The sequence below is a fragment of the Bubalus kerabau genome, chromosome 12 (genome assembly GCF_029407905.1).
Source record: "Bubalus kerabau isolate K-KA32 ecotype Philippines breed swamp buffalo chromosome 12, PCC_UOA_SB_1v2, whole genome shotgun sequence".
NCBI lineage: Eukaryota > Metazoa > Chordata > Mammalia > Artiodactyla > Bovidae > Bubalus > Bubalus kerabau.
Window position 1 is genome coordinate 49,021,233 of NC_073635.1, and position 21,813 is coordinate 49,043,045.

Below are 21,813 nucleotides of genomic sequence, written 5' to 3' on the forward strand. Positions count from 1 at the left end.
TACAGTTATGTAAAGTTTAAAAATAAAATAAAATTTAAAAAAAAATAAAAAAAATAAAATTTAATTTACAAAAAAGGCAAAAAAAAAAGGTATAGAAAAGATCAATGAAACTAAGAGCACTTTATTTGAAAAGATTAAACAAAATTGATAACTAAAATTGATAGCTAGACTTATCAAGAAATAGAGGGCCCAAATCAACAAAATCAGAAATGAAAACAGAAAAGGTACAAGCAACATCACAGAAATACAAAGGTTCAAAAGAGATCGCTATGAACAAATATATGCCAATAAGACAGACAGCCTGGAAGAAATAGACAAATTCCTAGAAATGTATAATCTTCCAAGTTTGAACAAGGATGAAAGAGAAAATATGAACAGACTAATTATGAGTAATGAAATTTGATCATTAATTAAAAAAAATAACTTTCTCAAAGTCCAGGACCAGGTGGCTTGACAGATGAATTCAATCAAATATTTACAAAAACATGAACACCTATCTTTCTCAAACTACTCTAAAAAATTGCAAAGGAAGTACTGCTTTTGAACTCATTTTATGATATACCATAACCCTGATCCCAAAATCAGGCAAAGATATAACAAAAAGAGAAAATTATAGACCAATATCACTGATGAATATAGATGCAAAATCCTCAACAAACTAAAATTTTAGCAAACTGGGACTTCTTGATGGTCCAGTGGCTAGGACTCCATGTTCCTAATGCGGGGGGCCTGAGTCTGATACCAGAGCAGGGAACTAGGTCCCGTATGCGGCAAGTAAATATTCCACATGCTGCAACATGCCACAACTAAGACCCAACACAGCCAAATAAATAAATATTTAAAAAATACATTAGCAGGTCTAATCCAAAAGTACATTAAAAGGATTACACACCATGATCAAGGGGGATTTATCCCAGGGATGTAAGGATGGTTCAATAAGTGTAAATCAGTAAATGTGCTACACCACATTGGCAAACTGAAGAATAAAAATCATATGATCATCTCAATAGATGGAGAAAAAGCTTTTGATAAAATTCAACATCCATTTATGATTAAAAACTCTCAACAAAGTGGGTATAGAGGGAACACACCTCAACATAATAAAGGTCAATTATGACAAATTTACAGCCAACATCATACTTGATGGTGAAAAACATTTCCTCTAGGAGTAGTAATAAGACGCCCACTCTCACGACTTCTACTCAATTATAGTATTGGAAGTCCTAGTGCAGCAATCAGGTGAGAAAAAGAAATAAAAGGGATACAAATTAGAAAATAAGAAATAAAACTGTCACTATTTGCAAATGACATGATACTATATACAGAAAGGTAGTATCAAAAAACCATGAGAACTAGTAAATTAATTCAGCAAAGTTGCACTATACAAAATCAATACACAGGAATCTCTTGTGTTGTTATTCACCAACAATGAACTCTCAGAAAGAGACATCAAGAAAACAGCCTCACTTACAGGAGCACCAGAAAAAGCAAAATGTCTAGGAATAAATCTAACCAAGGAGGTAAAAGACCTGTAGTTGGAAAAGACTGATGAAAGGACTGTAGAAGCTTGGTGAGTCCAAAATCTGATGAGGTGCACCAGCAAGTTAGAGTCAGGGAAACATTGCAGTTCAAATCCAAAGTTCCTGCTTTCTTAGGGGCAGTCAGTCTTTGTTTTATCAAGGCCTTTAGCTAATTGACTTCCCTGGTGGCTCAGATGGTAAAGCATCTGCCTACAATGCGGGAGACCTGGGTTCAATCCCTGGGTTGGGAAGATTTCCTGGAGAAGGAAATGGCGATCCACTCCAGTAGTCTTGCCTTGAAAATCCCATGGATGGAGGAGCCTGGTAGGCTACAGTCCATGGGGTCACAAAGAGTTGGACACGACTGAGTGACTTCACTTTAGCTGATTGACAGAGGCCCACCTACACTATGGAGGGTAATCTGCTTTATTCAAAGCCCACTTATTTAAATATTGGGCCTAGTTGCTCAGTTGTGTCAAGCCTTTGTGACCCCCGTGGACTGTATTCTGCCAGGCTCCTCTGTCCATGGGATTTCCCCCATCAGAATACTGGAGTGGGTTGCCATGCCCACCTTCAGGGGATCGTACCAACCCAAGGATCAAACTCAGGTCTCCCGCATTGCAGGTAGATTCTTTACCACATGAGACACCAGGGACCCATTTAAATGTTAATCTCATCCAAAAACACCTCACAGAAACATCCAGAATAATGTTTGACCAAATATCTGAGTCCCATAGCCCAGCCAAGTTGACACATAAAAGTCACCACCACAATGGATAAATTGTTCAGTGTGAGAATAGCACACTTGGATATGCCACGGGAGATGTGGTCCAGGAGAAAAGGAGAGAGAGACCAGTCAACCAGAGGCTTTTAAACTTTATATTTAGCACTGTGCCTTGTCACATGCATGCTCTCATCTACACAGCTGAGACATAAGCTACTCTTCATCTCCTTGGCTCTTTCTTTTCTTCCTTTTCTTGCATTTCATTTCACTCCATACCATCCTGTCCTTTACCATCCCATTCCATTCTTTAATTTTTGAAAAATTTCATCTTCATCCACTAAATGGATTTCCTTGCCACTCTTGGATCACAAAACTTCAGTTAGCAAACAATGAATGTACCATTTACACACACACACACACGTGTGTGTGTGTATGTGTGTAGTAAATCAAAGAAGAGGCTGACCAGTCAGAAAACAGAGATAACACACTTCAGTCCTTGAAATGATAAACCAAGAGAATGAGGTGATGGTGATAAAGTGAGCAGCTTTACCTTCTTTACCCCCAGGGCTGCACATGCCCTCAGCATGCACAGGAATCCTAGGGAGGGCTCTGGTCTTTTGCTGGGCATGGAATTAGGAATCTGAGCATCTCCATGCAATAGAGATGTGGAGATCCAGCTGATTACCTGTGTTACAGAAGCTGTTCTACTTTTAAATTTTCACAACACCTCAGTCAGTTCTGGTGGTGCTTATCCAATTATATCTGATGCTATAGAAACTGTTGTCTATCTGCTCCAAAAGGCTGTAACCAAGTTTTGGTCAGAGATTACATCTGAGGTACAAATTTTATATCCCATACCAATTATAATACTTCATGGAGTAGTAACTCAAATGTGTGCTTTATTTTATGTATGTAAAACTTCTTACTAGCAACCATAAAAACATTGTTATGAGGGGCTGAATAAAGTATATGAAATCCCCTAACCATTCACCGATGTTTTCAGTTCAGTTCAGTAGCTCAGTCATGTCCGACTCTTTGCGACTCCATGGACTGCAGCACGCCAGGCTTCCCTGTGCATCACCAACTTCTGGAGCTTACTCAAACTCATATCCATTGACTTGGGGATGCCATCCAAGCATCTTATCCTCTGTCGTCCCCTCCTCCTCCCGCCTTTAATCTTTCCCAGCATCAGGGTATTTTCAAATGAGTCAGTTCGAATATTCAGGACTGATTTCCTTTAGGACTGGTTGGATCTCCTTGCAGTCCAAGGGGCTCTCAAGAGTCTTCTCCAAAACCACAGTTCAAAAGCATTAATTCTTTGGTGTTCAGCTTTCTTTATAGTTCAACTCCCACATCCATACATGACTAACGGAAAAACCAAAGCTTTGACTAGATGGACCTTTGTTGGCAAAGTAATGTCTCTGCTTTTTAATATGCCATCTAGGTTGGTCATAACTTTTCTTCTAAGGAGCAAGAGTCTTTTAATTTCATGGCTGCAGTCACCATCTACAGTGATTTTGGAGCCCCCCAAAATAAAGTATCTCACTGTTTCCATTGTTTCCCCACATATTTGCCATGAAGTGATGGGACCAGATGCTATGATCTTAGTTTTCTGAATGTCGAGTTTTAAGCCAACTTTTTCACTCTCTTCTTTCATTTTTATCAAGAGGCTCTTTAGCTCTTCTTCACTTTCTGCCATAAGGGTGGTGTCATCTGCATATCTGATGTTATTGACATTTCTCCCAGCAATCTTGATTCCAGTGTGTGCTTCATCCACCCCGGCATTTCAAATGATATACTCTGAATATAAGTTAAATAAGCACGGTGACAATATACGGCCTTGGCATATTTCTTTCCCAATTTGGAACCAGTCTGTTGTTCCATGTCCAGTTCTAACTGTTGCTTCCTGACCTGCATACAGGTTTCTCAAGAGGCAGGTCAGGTGGTCTGGTATTCCCATCTCTTTCAGAATTTTCCAGTTTGTTGTGATCCACACAGTCAAAGGCTTTGGCATAGTCAATGAAGCAGTAGCAGATTTTTTTCTGGAACTCCTTTGCTTTTTCAGTGATCTGGCAATTTTTCTCTGGTTCCTCTGCCTTTTCTAAATCCAGCTTGAAGACCTGGAAGTTCTCAGTTCACATACTGTTGAAGCCTCGCCTGGAGAATTTTGAACATTACTTTGTTAGCATGTAAGATGAGTGCAATGTGCAGTAGTTTGAGCATTCTTTGGCATTGCCTTTCTTTGGGATTGGGATGAAAACTGATCTTTTCCAGTCCTGTGGCCACTGCTGAGTTTTCCAAATTTGCTGGCATATTGAACATTACTTTGCTAGTGTTTGAGATTAATGCAATTGTGTAATTGTGTCCTATGTTTTAGACACACCAAATATAAACAGGGCTTCCCAGGTGGCACTAGTGGTAAAGAACCTGCTTGCCAGTGCAGAAGACTTAAGAGACCTGGATTCGATCCCTGGGTTGGGAAGATCCCCTGGAGGAAGGTATGGCAACCCACTCTGTATTCTTGCCTGGAGAATCCCACAGATAGAGGAGCCTGGCGGACTACAGTCCATGAGGTTGCAAAGAGTCAGATAAGACTGAAGCAACTTAGCACAGCACAGCACATATCAAAAGAATCAACATCAATATCCAAGTGACTGTGTGGATTCATGCTGCGCGTATTACAAAACAGTGGCTCCAAATTAGCCAGGAAAAGTGAAGTAGGGTCCACAGACTTCAATTCAGCAATGGAATATATAGCCCGCACTAATGTAAGTTTTAAGGGCCCTGAGGCTGATCAATTATGCTAACCTTTCCCAACCACATGTACCTCATGAGTTGCTCTCTGGTCAAGCTGAGGAGCTCAGAGGAGTGTGGGGCACAGCAGGGCTGCCCTTGAGATGTCTGAACTGACCTGAGTATTCAGTATGGTCTGAAAGCTCTAAGGAACGTGGACATCACAGTAGCTATGTCCCAGACAAATGCCCTGCAATCCTCTTGAAGGTAATGGATTACAATGCTTGTGTGTGTGCAGTCGCTTCAGTCATGTCCAGCTGTTTGTATCCCCATGGACTGTAGCCTACCAAGCTCCTCTGTCCATGGGATTACCCCACAAGAATACTGGAGTGGGTTACAATTTCCTCCTCCAGGGTATCTTCCTGTCCCAGGGATTGAACCTGTCTCCTACATTGGCAGGCGGATTCTGTACCACTGAGCCACCAGGGAAGCCCATGGATTACAATATATAAATATATATTACATTATATAAATGGTAGCTCTCAAAAAGAGGGCACTGTAATGGCTATACATATTTTTAAGCAATTCTGGAACATTCCCTGAGTAAACTTCTTTTTAGCATACCTGCTTCAGTCTGATGTTGCTGATGTCATCACGGCCTCATAAAACTGAGTTACATGTGGATACACACATGAATTTACCACAGTGAAAATATGAGAGAAAAAGACCTTGTACAAATTGTTCCTATATAAAGAAAAAGTAATTTATTTCAGAAATAAGACAATCATTCAAGTGTATGGCTGTGTAGGTGTTGATTGATGAATTTAGACTAAACAGGAAGTGATGCAGATTATACTTATTACACTGCTGGGAGAGAAATATATTAAATCCAGACAACACTTGGACAAAGCACAAGGAACTCATTGTGTTGAAGGAAATCATGCAACTTTGGTGGGAAGACAATGTACTATATGGTATGAAAACCATCAGTGGCCGTTTGGGACTGAAATAATTTTTTAGAGAGCATGACTTTGTTCAAGCACTGAAGTGTTTTTCTTTTTTGATAAAGCTCCATGGTATTCTACTCTTAATTACGTAGCTGCTTCTGTATTTTTAATTCTTTCATGCTGTGGCTTTGCAGTCATTCACTTGGAGAGAATCAGGAACAGTGAAACCATCAATATTCAGATGAGAAATCTCAGCTATGGCAAAACATCAAGAATAAAGGTAAGAACTGAGGAAGTTTCAGAATCCCTAGTACCCATAGAATTCCACCTATTGTTGAAGGATTGGGGAATTGGTAGAAGAAACACTGACAAATACATTACCTTGAGGGTATAATAGTATCGGGTGATCTATTCCATAAGATTGGCCTCCTTGATCTACACTTATGACAAAGTCTCTTGAGATGAACTGGAAAACAAGAACAAAGCTGGAGAGCTGGCCTACTTGCTTGGTACGGCCTAAAGAGAACAGTCAGAAAAATCAGGCCCAAGACACATAAATCGAACGACCAACTTACCACTTTGTTACAAAGTCACATCCAAAAATGAAGACCCTGAATGAATTAGCTTCAGTCTTGCAAGTGACTGCCACACTTCCCCAGAGTGTAGAACAAGAATAGAGTATCCTAATTTGTTGACGTCTGCCTAAATGGAATATTTCCAAAATGGTGCAACTAAAATCTTCATGAGCAGTTCAGTAAAAAAAATGTACTTACAGTTTATTGCTTCAACTGTCAAAGAATCTTATAATTAATTAGTGAGTGATTTCTTCTGTAGAACTGGCCTTGTGATCACTGTGAAATTACCAAGGAAGCTGGCACTGGTTGAAGAGTCACTCCTCTAGGCTTCCTTCAGGTAGGTGCTTGATGCAACCAGGCTTGGGAGGGTCAAAGATGGTGCCCTAAGCAGCTTGGACGGAGCAGAACACAGGAGAGCCCTTGAGGCTCTCCTTGCGCAGTGTCTCTGAGTGGAACCCAGTGATTTCACCGAACCTAAAGTTCATTTACAAAAGGATTTGAAGCAGTAATAAAGTAAGCCAAAATCTACTTCATTCTCTGATTTTTATGAGTTATTAAACTACATTATGGTTTGCCAAGTATGAAATAAAGAATTGTATTCTTTGGGTTTATTAATATTTATTTGTACATAAATAATCAAAGATATTTCTTGAATATTTCTATGATATTCATCACAGCTCATTCTCTCTCCCCACCTTCTATCTTTTCTCCATCTTCCTAACCTGTAACCCTTTAGTAGCTAAGGACTCTCTAGTGTTAGAACCAGGCTGACTGGAAAAGCTGCCTAACACAGTACCTTACTTTTACCTCTGTAAAATTAGGATAATAACAGAACCTAACTCAGGATTTTGGTAAGAATAAAGAGAACAAATATAATACTTAGAACACTGCTGGGCATCTAGGAAGTACTCAAATATTATTTTTATTATCATCTATCACCATTTAATATAATTGTTAGTAGGATTTCCTACCATTCTTATTGTTGAATGGATTTTTCTAGTAGGTCTTCAAGTGAAGGACACTAATAGGAGATGGCTGGATGGCATCAATGATTTGATGGACATGAACTTGGGCGAACTCCCAGATGGTGAGGGACAGGGAAGCCTGGCATGCTGCAGTCCGTGGGGTCATGAAGAGTCAGACACAGCCTGGTGACTGAACACAACTGCAGGACTCTTAGATTTTTCAAGTGCTTTTTACGCATTATTTAAATTAAAGATCTTCCTGGTGGCTCAGAAGGTAAAGAATCTGCCTGCAATCCAGGAGACCAGGGTTTGATCCCTGGGTCGGAAAGATCCCCTGGAGAAGGGAGTGGCTACCCACTCTAGTATTCTTGCTTGCAGTATTCCATGGACAGAGGAGCATGGTGGGCTGCAGTCCATGAAGTCACAAAGAGTTGGGACACAACTGAGTGACTAATACTTTCACTTTTCCATTCATTAATGGTCTTATTTTTCCAAACCTTTTAATTGTTTTAAGATTTTATAGAAATGAACCAGGCTTTGTCGCGTGCTAGATAGATCATTCTACACTTAAATGATACACAAAGTCCAAAAAATAATGTAATTCATTCATTCACAGAGATTCGATTTTAGGCTCTGAAAAATATCTTGTTTTCATATCACTTCATATTTCTGGACCACTTTTTAGTTTTACACTCATTAAAATGCTTTCAAGAATCCCACTTTAGGTCCTGGTTGTTACGAAATAAAATGTCCTCTATTCACCTTTTAGTATACAGTCTATCTTGTTCTGTTTTAAATTACTATACACAAATGGTAAAACTTTTCATAACAAAGGTTTAATTAGTATGGTAATAACTATGATTTCCAAAGTGTCTGAATCAGCCTTAGTAATAATTAGGGAGTTTCGTTCCATACAAAATGCTTTATTTAACCTTCATGCCTTCATTCAGATAATTATACAAATGCATACAGTTAAAGGTTTAAACTCTATTTCGGTTCACAGCTCAATTCATAGGAAAGTTGAATACAGAAAAGCAATGCACCAACAGAATATGTCTGAGACACCATTAAAAACGATAACACTTGTTCATTTAAATCTCTGAGAATAGACTGGAATAATCATCCTCTGAGAGAATCTCATTAGGAGGGTCTCCCTTTACATTATCGTAGGGCAAGAAAAAAAAAAAAAGATCACCATTTTACAGTAAAAGGAAAAAAGCTCTGAGTATATTTACAATACATACACTATACATAAATACAAGAACAACACTTACATAATATTAATAAACTTATAACAGGGGTTGCCTAAACACTACAGAGTATATAAATGCAGAGGAAACTATTGGGAAATTAGATCTTTAGATAAGCTGGAGAAATAAATTCATTTGCAATTAAAACTCTGAACAGAAAACCAAATGAAGATTTAAGAAATTAATATATTTGCTTGCCAGCATCCTTGGGGGTTTTAATCCTTTAATGCAGAGGACCTCCTCTGGGTATTCTAACTCTCCAGGGTCAGAGACCCAGGAGCCTTTTGTAAAATTACATAAGTGAATCAGACGCAGCACATCTATTTGATTTGCTGTTCAGAGGCTTCAAGCCTAGAATAACTGTTTTGTAAACGAAAGGATGTTTTTGTATTTTTTACACAGCTCTTGTAATCCAATCACCAAGTAGAATGAGCTAAGTGTCAAGGAAAGGAAAAAGATGCCTGCTTGATTTGGCCAAAGATGATATTTTTCTTTATTCCCATGTATTTTTTCAAATACCACCGAGAGATTTATTCAAAAGAGGATGACGTTTGAACTGACCCCCACACACTGAGAGCAACGTCTAGACTACTACTAATTATAACTAAGTCATTTTAAGTGGCAGGTGGGTATATCTTAAACGTGGTCTGTTCTCATCATTTCACAACACAGAAAGTTCTGAATACATTCTTCTATGGACAAACATGAATTTGCTGGTTTCTCTTTTTTAAAATGAGCACGTTATGATACACATAATTGCATTATGATACAGGATGACATAATACAGAAGACGATGTTTTCAAGCTGGTTTTGTAAGTAGTTATCTCACATCCACGGGGAGTTGGTTTGCCATGTGATGCAATGTGTCCCACACAGACATGAACAAAACAATACGGCCACCATTCCATAGGGCGGGGGTAGGGATGGTGGTTTGTTTTTTTTTAATGAATTTTTAAACACAACAAAGTGTAGACAGACAAGTTGATAGGAAAGAGCCTTGAATATAGGCACCAGTGCCCCAGTTCAACTATACCCATCCAATATAATCAAGTTCTGAGGGACAAAATACATCCTGTAGTCTGGATGTAAATACAAAATTCTGCTATGGGAAAACTAGAAACACAAGTAGGGCAACATCATTTTCTAAAATGTTTTATGCTATATTTTAGGAGCATGACATTAACAAAAAGGGAAGATGTTGATATGTCCCTAAAATATCCTACTTTTTGATTACTTGAGCACTTTGACTAGAATTTGATCCAAATTCTACCCTCGTCTTCAACCTGCATTTGGAAAAAGCAAGATATACTAATTCACACAAGGAGTCATTGGTTCTTGCTTTGCACAAAGGGCAGACTTTGTTGCCTCAAACATTTAAAATTTCTAGAGATATAATCCAGAAAGATAAAGTACCGATGTGACTATTTCCACTATTCATCTCTTTTCAACTCGCTTAAAGTTGTGGTTTTGCTGTGGAGAAATTATTGCTTGTTTTGAAACCCAATTAACTGAGAGAGCCCTTTTCTGCAGCGAGTTGTGTGCACACGAAACACTTGCTTTCAGCATGGGAGGAAATTTGTTTACACAAGTTTTATCTCTTCCCTCAGCCAAATAACAGGGAGAAAGATTGTAATTCAGGAGATTCATTTTCAGAAAAAGAAACATCATGAGAAATGACATTCTCCAAATGTTTTCTAAGTCCATTAGTACTTCCATGAATCAATACTGTCAAGAAAATGTGCTCTACATAGAAAAGGGGGGTGGGGGGGTCATTTCTCTGATGTTGGACAGCTTCCTAGATAAAATTCAATTAAACTAACAATACTACTACAGGCAAATTATTTGTAAGACTACTGAAAACATTACAAGGTGGTACTGTTAGGTGAGAAATCTGAAAAGGAATTTTCCATTCTCCCTTCTCGCTCATCATCTGAATGTTCCCGACTGCCAGCCCATTTACAACCACCAAAAGTCAACTCTTGTTATCAACAACTAGTTCCATGGAGGTAACTTTCAAATGCAAATTAAACACACTCTGGAAGGTCTACACAAGTGGAAAACCCTTTATTCCATCTATAAAGAAATATGTAGAATCAAGAAAATCTGCTCTAAAATGCCATCAGGTAGTGAAGTGAAGTGAAGTCGCTCAGTCATACCCGACTCTTTGCGACCCCATGGACAGTAGCCTGCACCAAGCTCCTCCATCCATGGGATGTTCTAGGCAAGAGTACTGGAGTGGGTTGCCGTTTCCTTCTCCAGGGAATCTTCCCGACCCAGGGATCGAACCCAGGTCTCCTACATTGTAGGCAGACACTTTACCGTCTGAGCCACCAAGTGTTTACATGATTCTGGATCTCCAGGTTGAACATTTCAGAGGCAGGTGAGAAGTCCAGGGAGATAGCCAGTTGGTGTGTTTGTTTATAATGATTCCCCATGTGTGAGTTTTCAGAAGACTGATTTTAAATGTTATGTACCACTGTCAAATCATGTCCTTATATCCTATTTGGAAAATTTGATGACTACACATCCCTAATAAAACTACTTAAGGGTTAGATATGGAAAGCTGGCTCTTGGGAACACAGGTGTAGCAGTGCCTCAGGGAGAATACAGGCTTTGGAGCCTGAGAGAGGTAAACTTCCACTCCTACTCTGATTTCTGTTTGCAGACAACTCAGCCACCCTCTCTGTGCCTTGGTTTCCCATCCATGAAATCTAGAACTGTTGTACACGAGAGGTGCTATGTCTAAAAATTACCCAGTATACTGCTTGGCATATAGTAAGGATTTACTAAAGAACCGCTAGTATTTTCATGGTTTGCTGAACTTCTGACCTTTCAAGTTCTTTTAGTACTTTCAGACAACTTGCAGAAAACAGCCCAGTCAAAAAACTTGCCTTCAGTACGATTAAGGAATGCAGCAGTGTTACTCTGACACGTTGATCATTATTTTATACCCTCATCTAGCATACTTCTTTCTTTTTTGTTCTGAAACGTAGAGGGGGAAACAGGAGATGGTTTAATAATCCTGTGGTCTGGTTCCGGAGAACACTGTCCATCATGGTAGTCTTCACTGTCTAAAGCCTGAGTGTTTAATCACAGTTATACTTTAAAAATTGCTCTTACCAAATGTTTGGCTCTGAAAGAGTATAATTTTACTGATACCCCTTGATAGCTCGTTTGGATGGATTTGTGCTCTGAAATGATGGGACTGGAGAATTTCCAGGGCTCTTGTCTCTTCATATAATATGCTGTATAGTCCTATTCACGACTTGACATTTAGCAGTAAAATAATGGTAGGAACACATTGTGATGTTCTGAATGTAAATCTGGTCATTTCCAGGACTAACTGTAAACCTTGGTCAAGGCTAGGCTTACTACATGTCAGTTTTACTTCAGTGGACATTTGGGGAGAAACAATTGTGTTAATATTCACTCCAAAATGGTTCTTAGATGACAACAGGAAATATTAGGAGGAAGGGAAATGAAGAAAGGTATAGGTTTGTGCATTTGATATTAGTGGATAAAATAAAGGAAAAGGAACAAATGTCTATAGTGTTTTGCTCTTAATAAACTGGCTTTTGTTAACTGAGCAAAACTTTTTGGACTACAAACAAGTGCTTCATAAGTTTCGGACAAATCACAGTGAAGTTTTCATCTCAAAATTATAAATGCCACGTGCCAGGATGTATACTAGAGATAATAAGTTTAGACAGGTGTTCCTATACTCTGTAAGAAAGATTAAATTAAGAAATGCTAACATAAGCAAGATGAAATATATTTAGAACACACCAAACAATTTTGGAGGGCGTATATGAACAGATTCAATTTATTGTGTGCATACATTTTCTCTGTGTGCGTGTTTCCCAAAGGTGGGGGAAAAACCCAGGTTGATAAAGAATTATTGCTGTGTAAAAGTACAGGAATATCTCATTGGTCATAAAATTTATTGACAGGCACTTTCAGCTTTTAATTCATTTCTGAAAATGGGCATTAGTTTATTCCTATTGCCAGTATAGAATCATTTCACATGTGGCCATATCCATAGCATTCATCTTGTCAACAGGTAGCTACTGCTAAAAGTACTCTCTGTGGGCTTTAACGAAAACAAACACCTGCAGAGGGTGTGCGTTTGTTTTGATCAAGAATTACTGCATCGAGGAGGAAGGTAACTGAGAAAAAAGAACAACTGCTAGATGCTTTTTTAACACAAGGAAATCCTGTGCTGCTGCTTTCCTCTTTGCAGGCAAAGAGCATGCATCTGGAATCAGTGTGCTGCACCTTAAAATGACTTCACTGCATTCTAAACCATCCTGGCTAAACTGAGACAAGTGGCCACTCCATTTTGTTAGGGAGCACAAGGGCTATGCCCTGACAAGGCAGAACAGAGTCCCCATGGCAACATCACTAATTGTGTGTAAGATACACAAGGCATATCTGAACAAGTTTTTTTTTTTTTTTATTGTGATGAAAACTAGAAGCTCTTTTTCCCAACATACTTCATCAAACTATTTACAACCTCTGTAAAATTTGTGAGTTTGAAAATACTTTTTTCCACTATCACATATGTTACTAATACAGTAAAATATCTTCACTCTATTTTTTTAAGATGCAGTATCCTATTTCATTTTCTTATGAAAATCTGAATTTCTATTGCAATTGCACAGTCTTTAGCATATTTAAAGTACCAATGGACATGGGTTGCTAAACAGACATTATTCTATAATGAAACTGTGAAAATATAGCATTTAAAATTTTTATGTACACTTCTTAACTATAAAATGCAGGCAAAGTCATATATAGCATTATAAGCTGATTCCCTAATAAGGTAAATAACTTACATTTCTAGACAGCATGGATTATTACAAATTCATTCTTTTTAAAAAAGTTCTTTGCTGATATTTATTAGTCCACTGGCTGCTGCATATACAAGTGTGTATACAGGTGTGCATGTGTTGGGGCTGCCAGTACAGGTAAGTGGAAGGCATTGTGGGGATATGGAGAAATGTGATATGGAAGACATGGCTTACCAAACCCCTTTTCTAAACCAAACCAAATCAAATGGAAACATCTTTTGTGTGTGTGAAATGCACTACCTCAGAAAAGTTGAAGGAAGAGATATGATCAATGAAATTGTAGAATACATTTACCTCCTAAGTTTACACGCTTTAACAGTAAGGAGTAAAATCTGAGATTGGATTATGGACTATGAATATTAAGGCTTCCTGGGCCTACTAAGTTTCACATGAGTTATCTCACGCTCAATCCTTTACAAAGACTGTAACTCAACATATCACGAACGCTGGTATTCTTAACACTGCTGAAATTCTGTCATTCCTCACTATAAACATTAAGACACCTTTATAACAACATCATGGCTACACTTCTAAGCAGTCATAACAATATAACAAAGGCGTATTAATACATTTGAAGGCCTCACCTCACCAGATTTACTCAATTGCAACTTTGGTAAGTATAATAAATAAAGTACAGAGTAAGGAATACTGCATCTTTATCCATATATATGTTATCACTTTAATGAACTAATTTCAAAGTGCAGAATTGTATTTATGTTGAAAACACAAATAGCAATTTGAAGTTAAAACAATTGCATAAAAATGAACACAATCTTTGTAGAAGCTGATCCAAATTTCAACCATAATGAGAATGGCCTTTTTAATCATCTAGAACTGGCATTTGTAAACACTGTAGTATTTTGCAAGTTTTTTTCACCTGAAGTTCCTCTATTTTCCACTTAAACTTTAAAGTGAACAAAAAGTGCTCTTTTTTTTTTTTTTTGCAATAAAAAATGTGGTTTGTGTTACTGTTATTCAACTGCCTTTGAAAATAAATGTCCCATAGTGTTCCATAAAAGTAATTCCAGGCAACAGTGTAATTTTATGGTAAAGCCATTAGAAATTTTACTCTAAATGCCTTAATAAAACTTAAGACAAGTTATCAAGCAGGCTTCTCAAAGTCCACATGCAGTTGATGGGATGGGGCTGGAACTAAGATGGGGAAGTGTGAATCTTTACACAAACAATCTAAGATCAGAAAATGAGGAGGGAATCTAATAAAACTTCAATGTCTGAACTTCTTAACTTTTCAAATAACATTAACTTCCTTGAACTCAATCTCTACAATGCAAAGAGACAGTCAGGTCAACTGTAGCTTCCAAAGCCATTATAACTACCTGTGTCTAAATTCCCAAACATACACATATGCCCAGCTGCAAACTGAATGACTTCAAATTTAACACCAAAGAATGCATCCAGTTAGGGTACAACTGAGAAATTCTTTGCATTTTACTCCTTTTCTGCTGTTAATCATCTACTGTGCTTTTTAAAACAGGCTAGAACAGACATCAGATGAGACGCAGGAGGCTTTTCCGTGCCTGAAGATATTCTTATTTACAAATGGAATTCCTTCTCTTCCAAACCACCTTCCTTTCTATGGGGAAACACTTGTAGAAAATTCACCAAGGATTATTTGCTATGCTTCAAGACAAGCCTCAGGTAAGTTTCAGTCTGGGACCAGATCAGCAACTCATTCACTACTTGTGCTTGGATTCCCTCCTTAGAAGTATCAATACATCAAAAGGGGGAAATGGCATAATGCTGACAGGTTTTATCAGTAAACTTACTGTCTCAGTTGGGTTCCCACCTTCAGAAGGCAAGCAGACAAGCTCACGTCCCTTAATTTTTCCTATGCTATTAGAGGGGAGCAGCTCATCTCATTCTGTGCTAAATTTAAATCAAGCTGTCACTGAGGAAGCTCCTACTGCCTGTCAGTTCTATGAATTCTAAAAACCATTTCTACCTGGAACACTCTCAGGATCTCTCAGCAGAGAAAAGGACTGGCCCCTCTTATGAGAGAAAGCAGAATTAAATCATCTGCCCTTCACCTAAGTGATTCACCTATTACCTGCCAACTAAATTCTAGGACTAGTAGAGGGCTTCACAGCTGTGTTCACCATGCTCTGTGTTCTTTGCCACTGACCAGTAACCAACACTGGCCTTTCTATTCAAAATGGTCACAGGCAATGAAATGCATGAGTTGCTTACAGTACAGGTAAAACTTTCCAGTTGGTGTAAAAGAAAAAAAACAAAAAGCCATAAACCCAGTGCTTGGTGGGCAGTACACTGTGTAGCTACAGAAACTATTTATCCATAGAACTGCAGCCCTTGTTGGAGGGAAATTGCCTGATGAATTTTTCAGACCTGGCAGAAAATATACAGCATGTATTTTTGAAGACAGAATTTGACCTGAAAATCATTATGCTCTTGCTTGAACATTAAAAACATTCCTTTTAATGCCATCCAACACAAGTTATCCTTGTTCCAATGTTTCTAGTTTTTTGCTTCATCAGAATTAAGATTATCTGAATTAGAAGACAATCCTAAAGAGGATATTTCTAGAACCAGAAATTATTTCAGAATGTTCAAATCTTTAAAAATGAGCTAGTAATATTGTGAGGTTAATTTGTGCAATTTCCCAAATCAAGTGTTTGTAATTAAAATATAATGCAAAGGTCTATGCTGGCAACTTCTTATATCTAAGCTATAAAAAAATCTTAACAATAACAGCAATGACAATAAAACCTTACCAAGCCCCTTGGCTACAGAAAGCTGAAAAAATTCAGCTTTTTGTGGGGGAAAAAAATATGGTAATTTTTCTGAAAGAATGCTCATTGGTGATGTATTGCTTTGTTTACTATAGACTTCACTAGTTGCAAAAAAGGCTCATAACTCAAGGGGGTTTACGGGACTATAATTTCCTCTTACCCTCAGCACAGGATGAGTGGGTTCATCCCTGCAGATGCCATTGTATTGGGTCCTAATATAGTTTAGAAAATGAAATCTATAGAGAAGAACCTATTGGAGAGTCATTTATCCTTGGCTCTCCAAGGGTGGAAACTAGCACCATGTCAGGCTTTCCTTGGGGAGCATTCCCTTCCCACTGACTCAGTTCCAAGGAGAACTGACCCATTCACCCAACAGTTAATTCCCAGCTATGCCTTCGTGGCCTCTCTAGTCACCAAATGACTGTTTTCAAACACGAAAAGGGGGAGCATAATCTTTAATTGTGGTACTCAACCAAGCAGGACAACAAACAGCAGAAAGATTACCTCAGTGCTGTAAATGTAGCCAAGACCTCTAAATGCTGGGGTGTTTTTACAGTCCCTTTAGTAAGTATGAAAATTGGTAACGTGAGTCCTCAGTGAAGTGATTGTAGGAAAGTCCTTTTATTCGTTATTGCTTTTCTCCTCAAGAGGCGCATTATTTCCATCTCTGCTTTGTCTGATTTTTTCATGTTCACTGACTTTGCCTGGGCCGCCCCACCTCTTACCTTGGTGCCAGTGTGTCTAAGAAAGTTTTTTTTCCCCCGATTCCTTGTAATCAAATACTAGGGGCAGGAAGAGATGATGCCTAGCTGACAGAACACTGCAATTTGAAGTGGGGCAGTAGTTTTTTTAGACAGGCTCTTCCTATTCAACTACAGAACGACTCTGTGCCCGTCCACGCCAGGGCAGACACCGGGACTAGACTCCAACTGAAATGTCGCTGCCCCTCTGCTCAAACAGATGAACAAAACAGAAGCAGAACAAAACAAAAACAATCAACAACAAACAGATGAAAAGAATCAATGTTGGTTTTCTCCAGGGCATGGCATAATGACAAGTCGCAGTGATAGCTAGTGGTCATCATGGCCATTGCAAAAGGGCTGCCTGAGCGCTCCTTTCTTTCCAGGTAATGGAACCTCTCCAACAGTTTCTTCTTTTCTACTTTCAGGCTGCTTGCTGGTAACAGACTGGATGTGGGTTCTATTAATATCTTACTTGTAAAAAGGGGATCAGGGGTGGGATGATGGGAGAATCATCCAAATTTACAAGGTCTTGCTCTAGCCATCAATTTGTGGTAGACGACCTTTAAAAGTATCAATAACAAAACGTCTGACAGCTCAGAAAATGTACAAACTACAAACATCTTGAAATGGCAGAGGACACAGCACGGAAAACAATGCCTGTCTCTTCAGCATCTGTGTCACCGATCTCCCAGGCCAGCGTGAAGTCGTTTCTCGTGTAGTCGTGACGGGAGGGGGGGTTACCTTCAGACCGAAAGGAGAAGTGTTACCACTTCTTTTTCCTGCTCTGCTTTCAGACATCATGGGATGGTGATGCCCTTTTGTGTTAACACTGTGAAGGGGATCCAGCCCTGCTGAATGGGGTGCTGCTAAGAGATCCAGCTCTTACGCTCAGCTGGACAAGTAGCCTTCCTCACACCAGCATATGCCTCCGGCGGTGCAGTGCCAAGTGATCTGACCGGGAGAAGCTGCGGTCACAGTCTGCGCACTTGAATGGCTTCACTCCCGTGTGTTTGCGGTAATGCCTCGTCAGTTCATCCGAACGAGCGAACTTCCAGGTGCAGCCTTCCCAGGTACATTTGTAGGGTTTCTCTCCTGGAAGAAACAAAGGGACATAACGCTGTGCTCCATCATTTCTCCTGAACAATCTAGCCAATGTGATTATCTGGGGACATGACTGTTCTCAGTGGATTTTCCGTTTGGTGGTCCTTTGTCAAGAAACCTAACCACCCTTGCCAGCAGGTTTTGGGCCGTACAGATGGGGGTTTCGATCTAATCTCTCTTGTGCTGACAATGGGGAGGTTACTTAACAGTTGCATCTTCAGTTATGGGCAAGTTGCTTTGCAGTCAAACTATCAGAAGGCATAAACTGACAAGTCTGGTGTATAATCACCATGGGTAGACTAGAAAGGCATGTGAGAGAGCTCTACCTAGGCTGATGTGGCTAAAGGATTGAAACTCACAAAGAATTATAAAGGGTAATGATTTGTATGCTTTGTTGCAATACTGCTCTCAAAAGTGCATCACTTAGATACTTAAAGGCTATTTTAGGGTACACTGTCCTTTTATCAGTCACACAAAATTTCATTAAAAGGTAAAGCACTCTACCACCCCCAGAAATTAGGTACTAAGTACTTATTATTTATAAAGTTATTATTTATATTATGTATAAACTACTGTTGTCCATGGGGGTCACAAAGAGTTGGGTGTGACTTAGAGGTTAAATAACAAATAAACAACTGTTTGTCTCCTGGGAAAGAATCCTAGATATCTTAGTAGTGTGAAGTTTAAATATCTTCTTCAGGGACTTAAGAACTAGGCCAAGTCCTGAGGAATCATCAGGTTGGTCTGAGTGTTGAAACCCACAGCAAAAAACAGTCTGAAGAAGTATGTAATTTGACCACATCCCTCCGTCAACTTGTAAAGACAGTAAAATATGCAAAGGCTTTGTTGGGAAGAGATAACGCTATCCGTGGTCCAAATGAGTTCCCGGGGGAGAGAGACAATAGTTGACCCAGGTGTGCTTTTTCCTGGCTCTCATTCAGAATGGAAGCCCTGTCCCCAGGTAACCCCACAAGAACTGATCTCTCTTCTGCCCCCTCCATCCAATAGTTAACCACACACTGCTTGTCCCTACATGGAGTTTGGTGAAAAGGCCTCAGGCAGGGAGCAGAGCTATTGGCTGACCCCAACATGTGCGTGTGCTCAGTCGCGTCCAATTCTTTGCAATCCCATGGACTATAGCCCACGAGGTTCCTCTGTCCATGGGATTTCCCAGGCAAGAATACTGGAGTGGGCTGCCATTTCCTTCTCCAGAGGATCTTCCTGACCCAGGGATTGAACCCCATGTCTCTGGCGTCTCCCGCTTTGGTAGGCAGATTCTTTATACAACTGAGCCACACGACTTTTAGACCCCAAGATACAGAGCTGCAATCTCCTGAAAGAGGGCATGGCAACCCACTCCAGTATCCTTTTCTGGAGAACCCCAGGGACAGAGGAGCCTGGCAGGCTATAGTCCACAGGATCACAAAAGAGTCCAACATGACTTTAGTGACTAAGCATACAAACATACAGAGTTGCAAAGTGAGTTTTGTTAAATCCATTTTACAGGTGATAAAACTGAGGATGAATGTAGTAAAATAACTTGCCTGAAGCCAGTAAATAGATGTGTTTGGTTCCAAATTCAGTGTTTTTCACTACGCTCCAAATTCTTTTTCCCATCGAAACTTTGTCACATCCTCAGACAATGCTGATTCTACCTTCTTAGATACGTTCCAATTATTCAACTCCTATTTCTATTCTCACCTATCCCAATATGTCATACAGATTTTGTCTAGATGCTTTTCCCCTTTACCAGTTTCTGAACATAGAGATTAAGAATCACACATCTTCTTCTGTATCCTCAGAGCTTAGAGTGTGTGTCAAATAGTGTTTGAATAAATTAATAAAACTGCAATACAAACACAGACACGCTCACACAGAGGTGTGTACACAGGCAACTACTAAGCCCTGTAAATGAGATGTACAAGTCATGCCTACGTGGGAAAACTGGACTGAACCAGACTCAGCAGTTTTTGCTCAACTGTTAAATGAATGTTAACTATATAGGTCCTTTTGGGATCAAGTGGCACTTTCACAGAACCGCATGAATAGTACAGCTCAGTTAACTCTAGAAATACTGGTGTACTAACTGTGATCCACAGAAAGCTCCAGGTTACTCTGGAAGGGCTCCTGTCAAGTAGATGCCTAATGACCAGCTTAATCCAAAACCTCACTTCTGACTCATTCTGGATGTTCTCTAGAGACAAAAATCTGCATTGACAGGTATTGACTGATCAGAATTTAACAGAAATTTTTTAAAAAAAGAGTCAGCAAAACCCATAATTTAAGAAGATCAGCAGTCCGCTATACAGTATATCCAGGCTTCCCAAGTGGCTCAGTGATACAGAATCCATCTGTGATGCAGGAGATGCGGGTTTGATCCCTGGATCAGGAAGATCCCCTGGAGGAGACAATGGCAACCCACTCCAGGGCTCCTGCCTAGGAAATCCCAGGGACAGAGAAGCCTGGTGGGCTATAGTCCATAGGGTCGGAAAGAGTTGGATATGACTAAGCATGCACGCACATACAGTATATCCATGGTAACTGCTAAAGTACTTTTACTGACAAGTCATCACTACATGCTTTTGAAGTTTACATCATGAACATAGGTTCTACTAAGCTTTGGTGCACTGGGACGACCCAGAGGGATGGTATCGGGAGGGAGGAGGGAGGAGGGTTCAGGATGGGGAACATATGTGTACCTGTGGTGGATTCATTTCAATATTTGGCAAAACCAATACAATATTGTAAAGTTTAAAAATAAAATAAAATAAAAAAAAAACCATAAAAAAAATTGTATCTTCAAAAGCACATTCATTTTTGGGGCACTGAGCTCAGCTCACTGAGACTTTGTCACCAACAGGCATCTCCTAGATATCTCTTGTTGTGTATGGAACCAGCTACAATGAGTACAGGTCTAAGAAAAAAAGAATAAAAGATTTTAATTGAGGAAAAGCACTGCTACGTTGTGTGCTGAGAGGACATGTGTTTCTATCTTGCTGGGAAAGTGCAGTATGAATATGACCAGGGTTAGAAAAGCTGCCATACTCTCATCTTGCTGTTGCAGTTAAAGTGAGAGGAAGGTGTCCCAGTCCTGGGATGGGCCTGGAAGTAAGGAGAGGTAATAGAAGGAGACAGGGTTCAGTTTCAGAGCAATAAGGATGCTAGAGGCTGGCAGGGCCACCATGGGGACAGTCTGTTGTCTTGGGGACTCTCTGAATTTCCTTGTACACCCAATTTAGGCACCTATTCTTCCTCCAAATTATAACAGACATACTCTTACTTTCAATTTGACTGTTTAATAATGGTACTTGTGCCCTTTCCATTTGAAAATCTATAGGCGGTGTGGGAAAATGTGGCCCCCAGGCCAAATCCAGTCGGCGGCCTTTTTTGTGCAACTTGCAAGCTAAGAACAATTTTCACACTTTTACATCATGGAAACAAAACAAAACAAAACAAAACACCAAACAGGGCTATTTCATGGCATGTGAAAATCATATGAGATTCAAGTTTTAGCGTCCATGAATAAGTTTTTATTGGAACACCATCTCACTCCTTTGTTTGCATATTGTTTATGGCTGCTTTTCAGTGACAGTGAAATTGAGTATTGCAATAAGAAGGTATGACCTGCAATATCTAA

General features: G+C 39.4%; 1 protein-coding gene across 10 annotated transcripts in view; it reads right to left on the bottom strand.

Moving 5' to 3' along the window:
- Nucleotides 1-8,282: 8,282 nt before the first annotated feature.
- Nucleotides 8,283-21,813, bottom strand: part of KLF12 (KLF transcription factor 12) — a 534,567-nt gene continuing 521,036 nt past the window's right edge. For all 10 annotated transcript variants that reach the window (XM_055542650.1, XM_055542645.1, XM_055542653.1 and 7 more), the window contains one exon: nt 8,283-18,167. In XM_055542650.1, the coding sequence (XP_055398625.1) occupies nt 17,986-18,167 (182 nt within the window). In that variant the 3' untranslated portion in view covers nt 8,283-17,985. The remainder of the gene's footprint in view (nt 18,168-21,813) is intronic.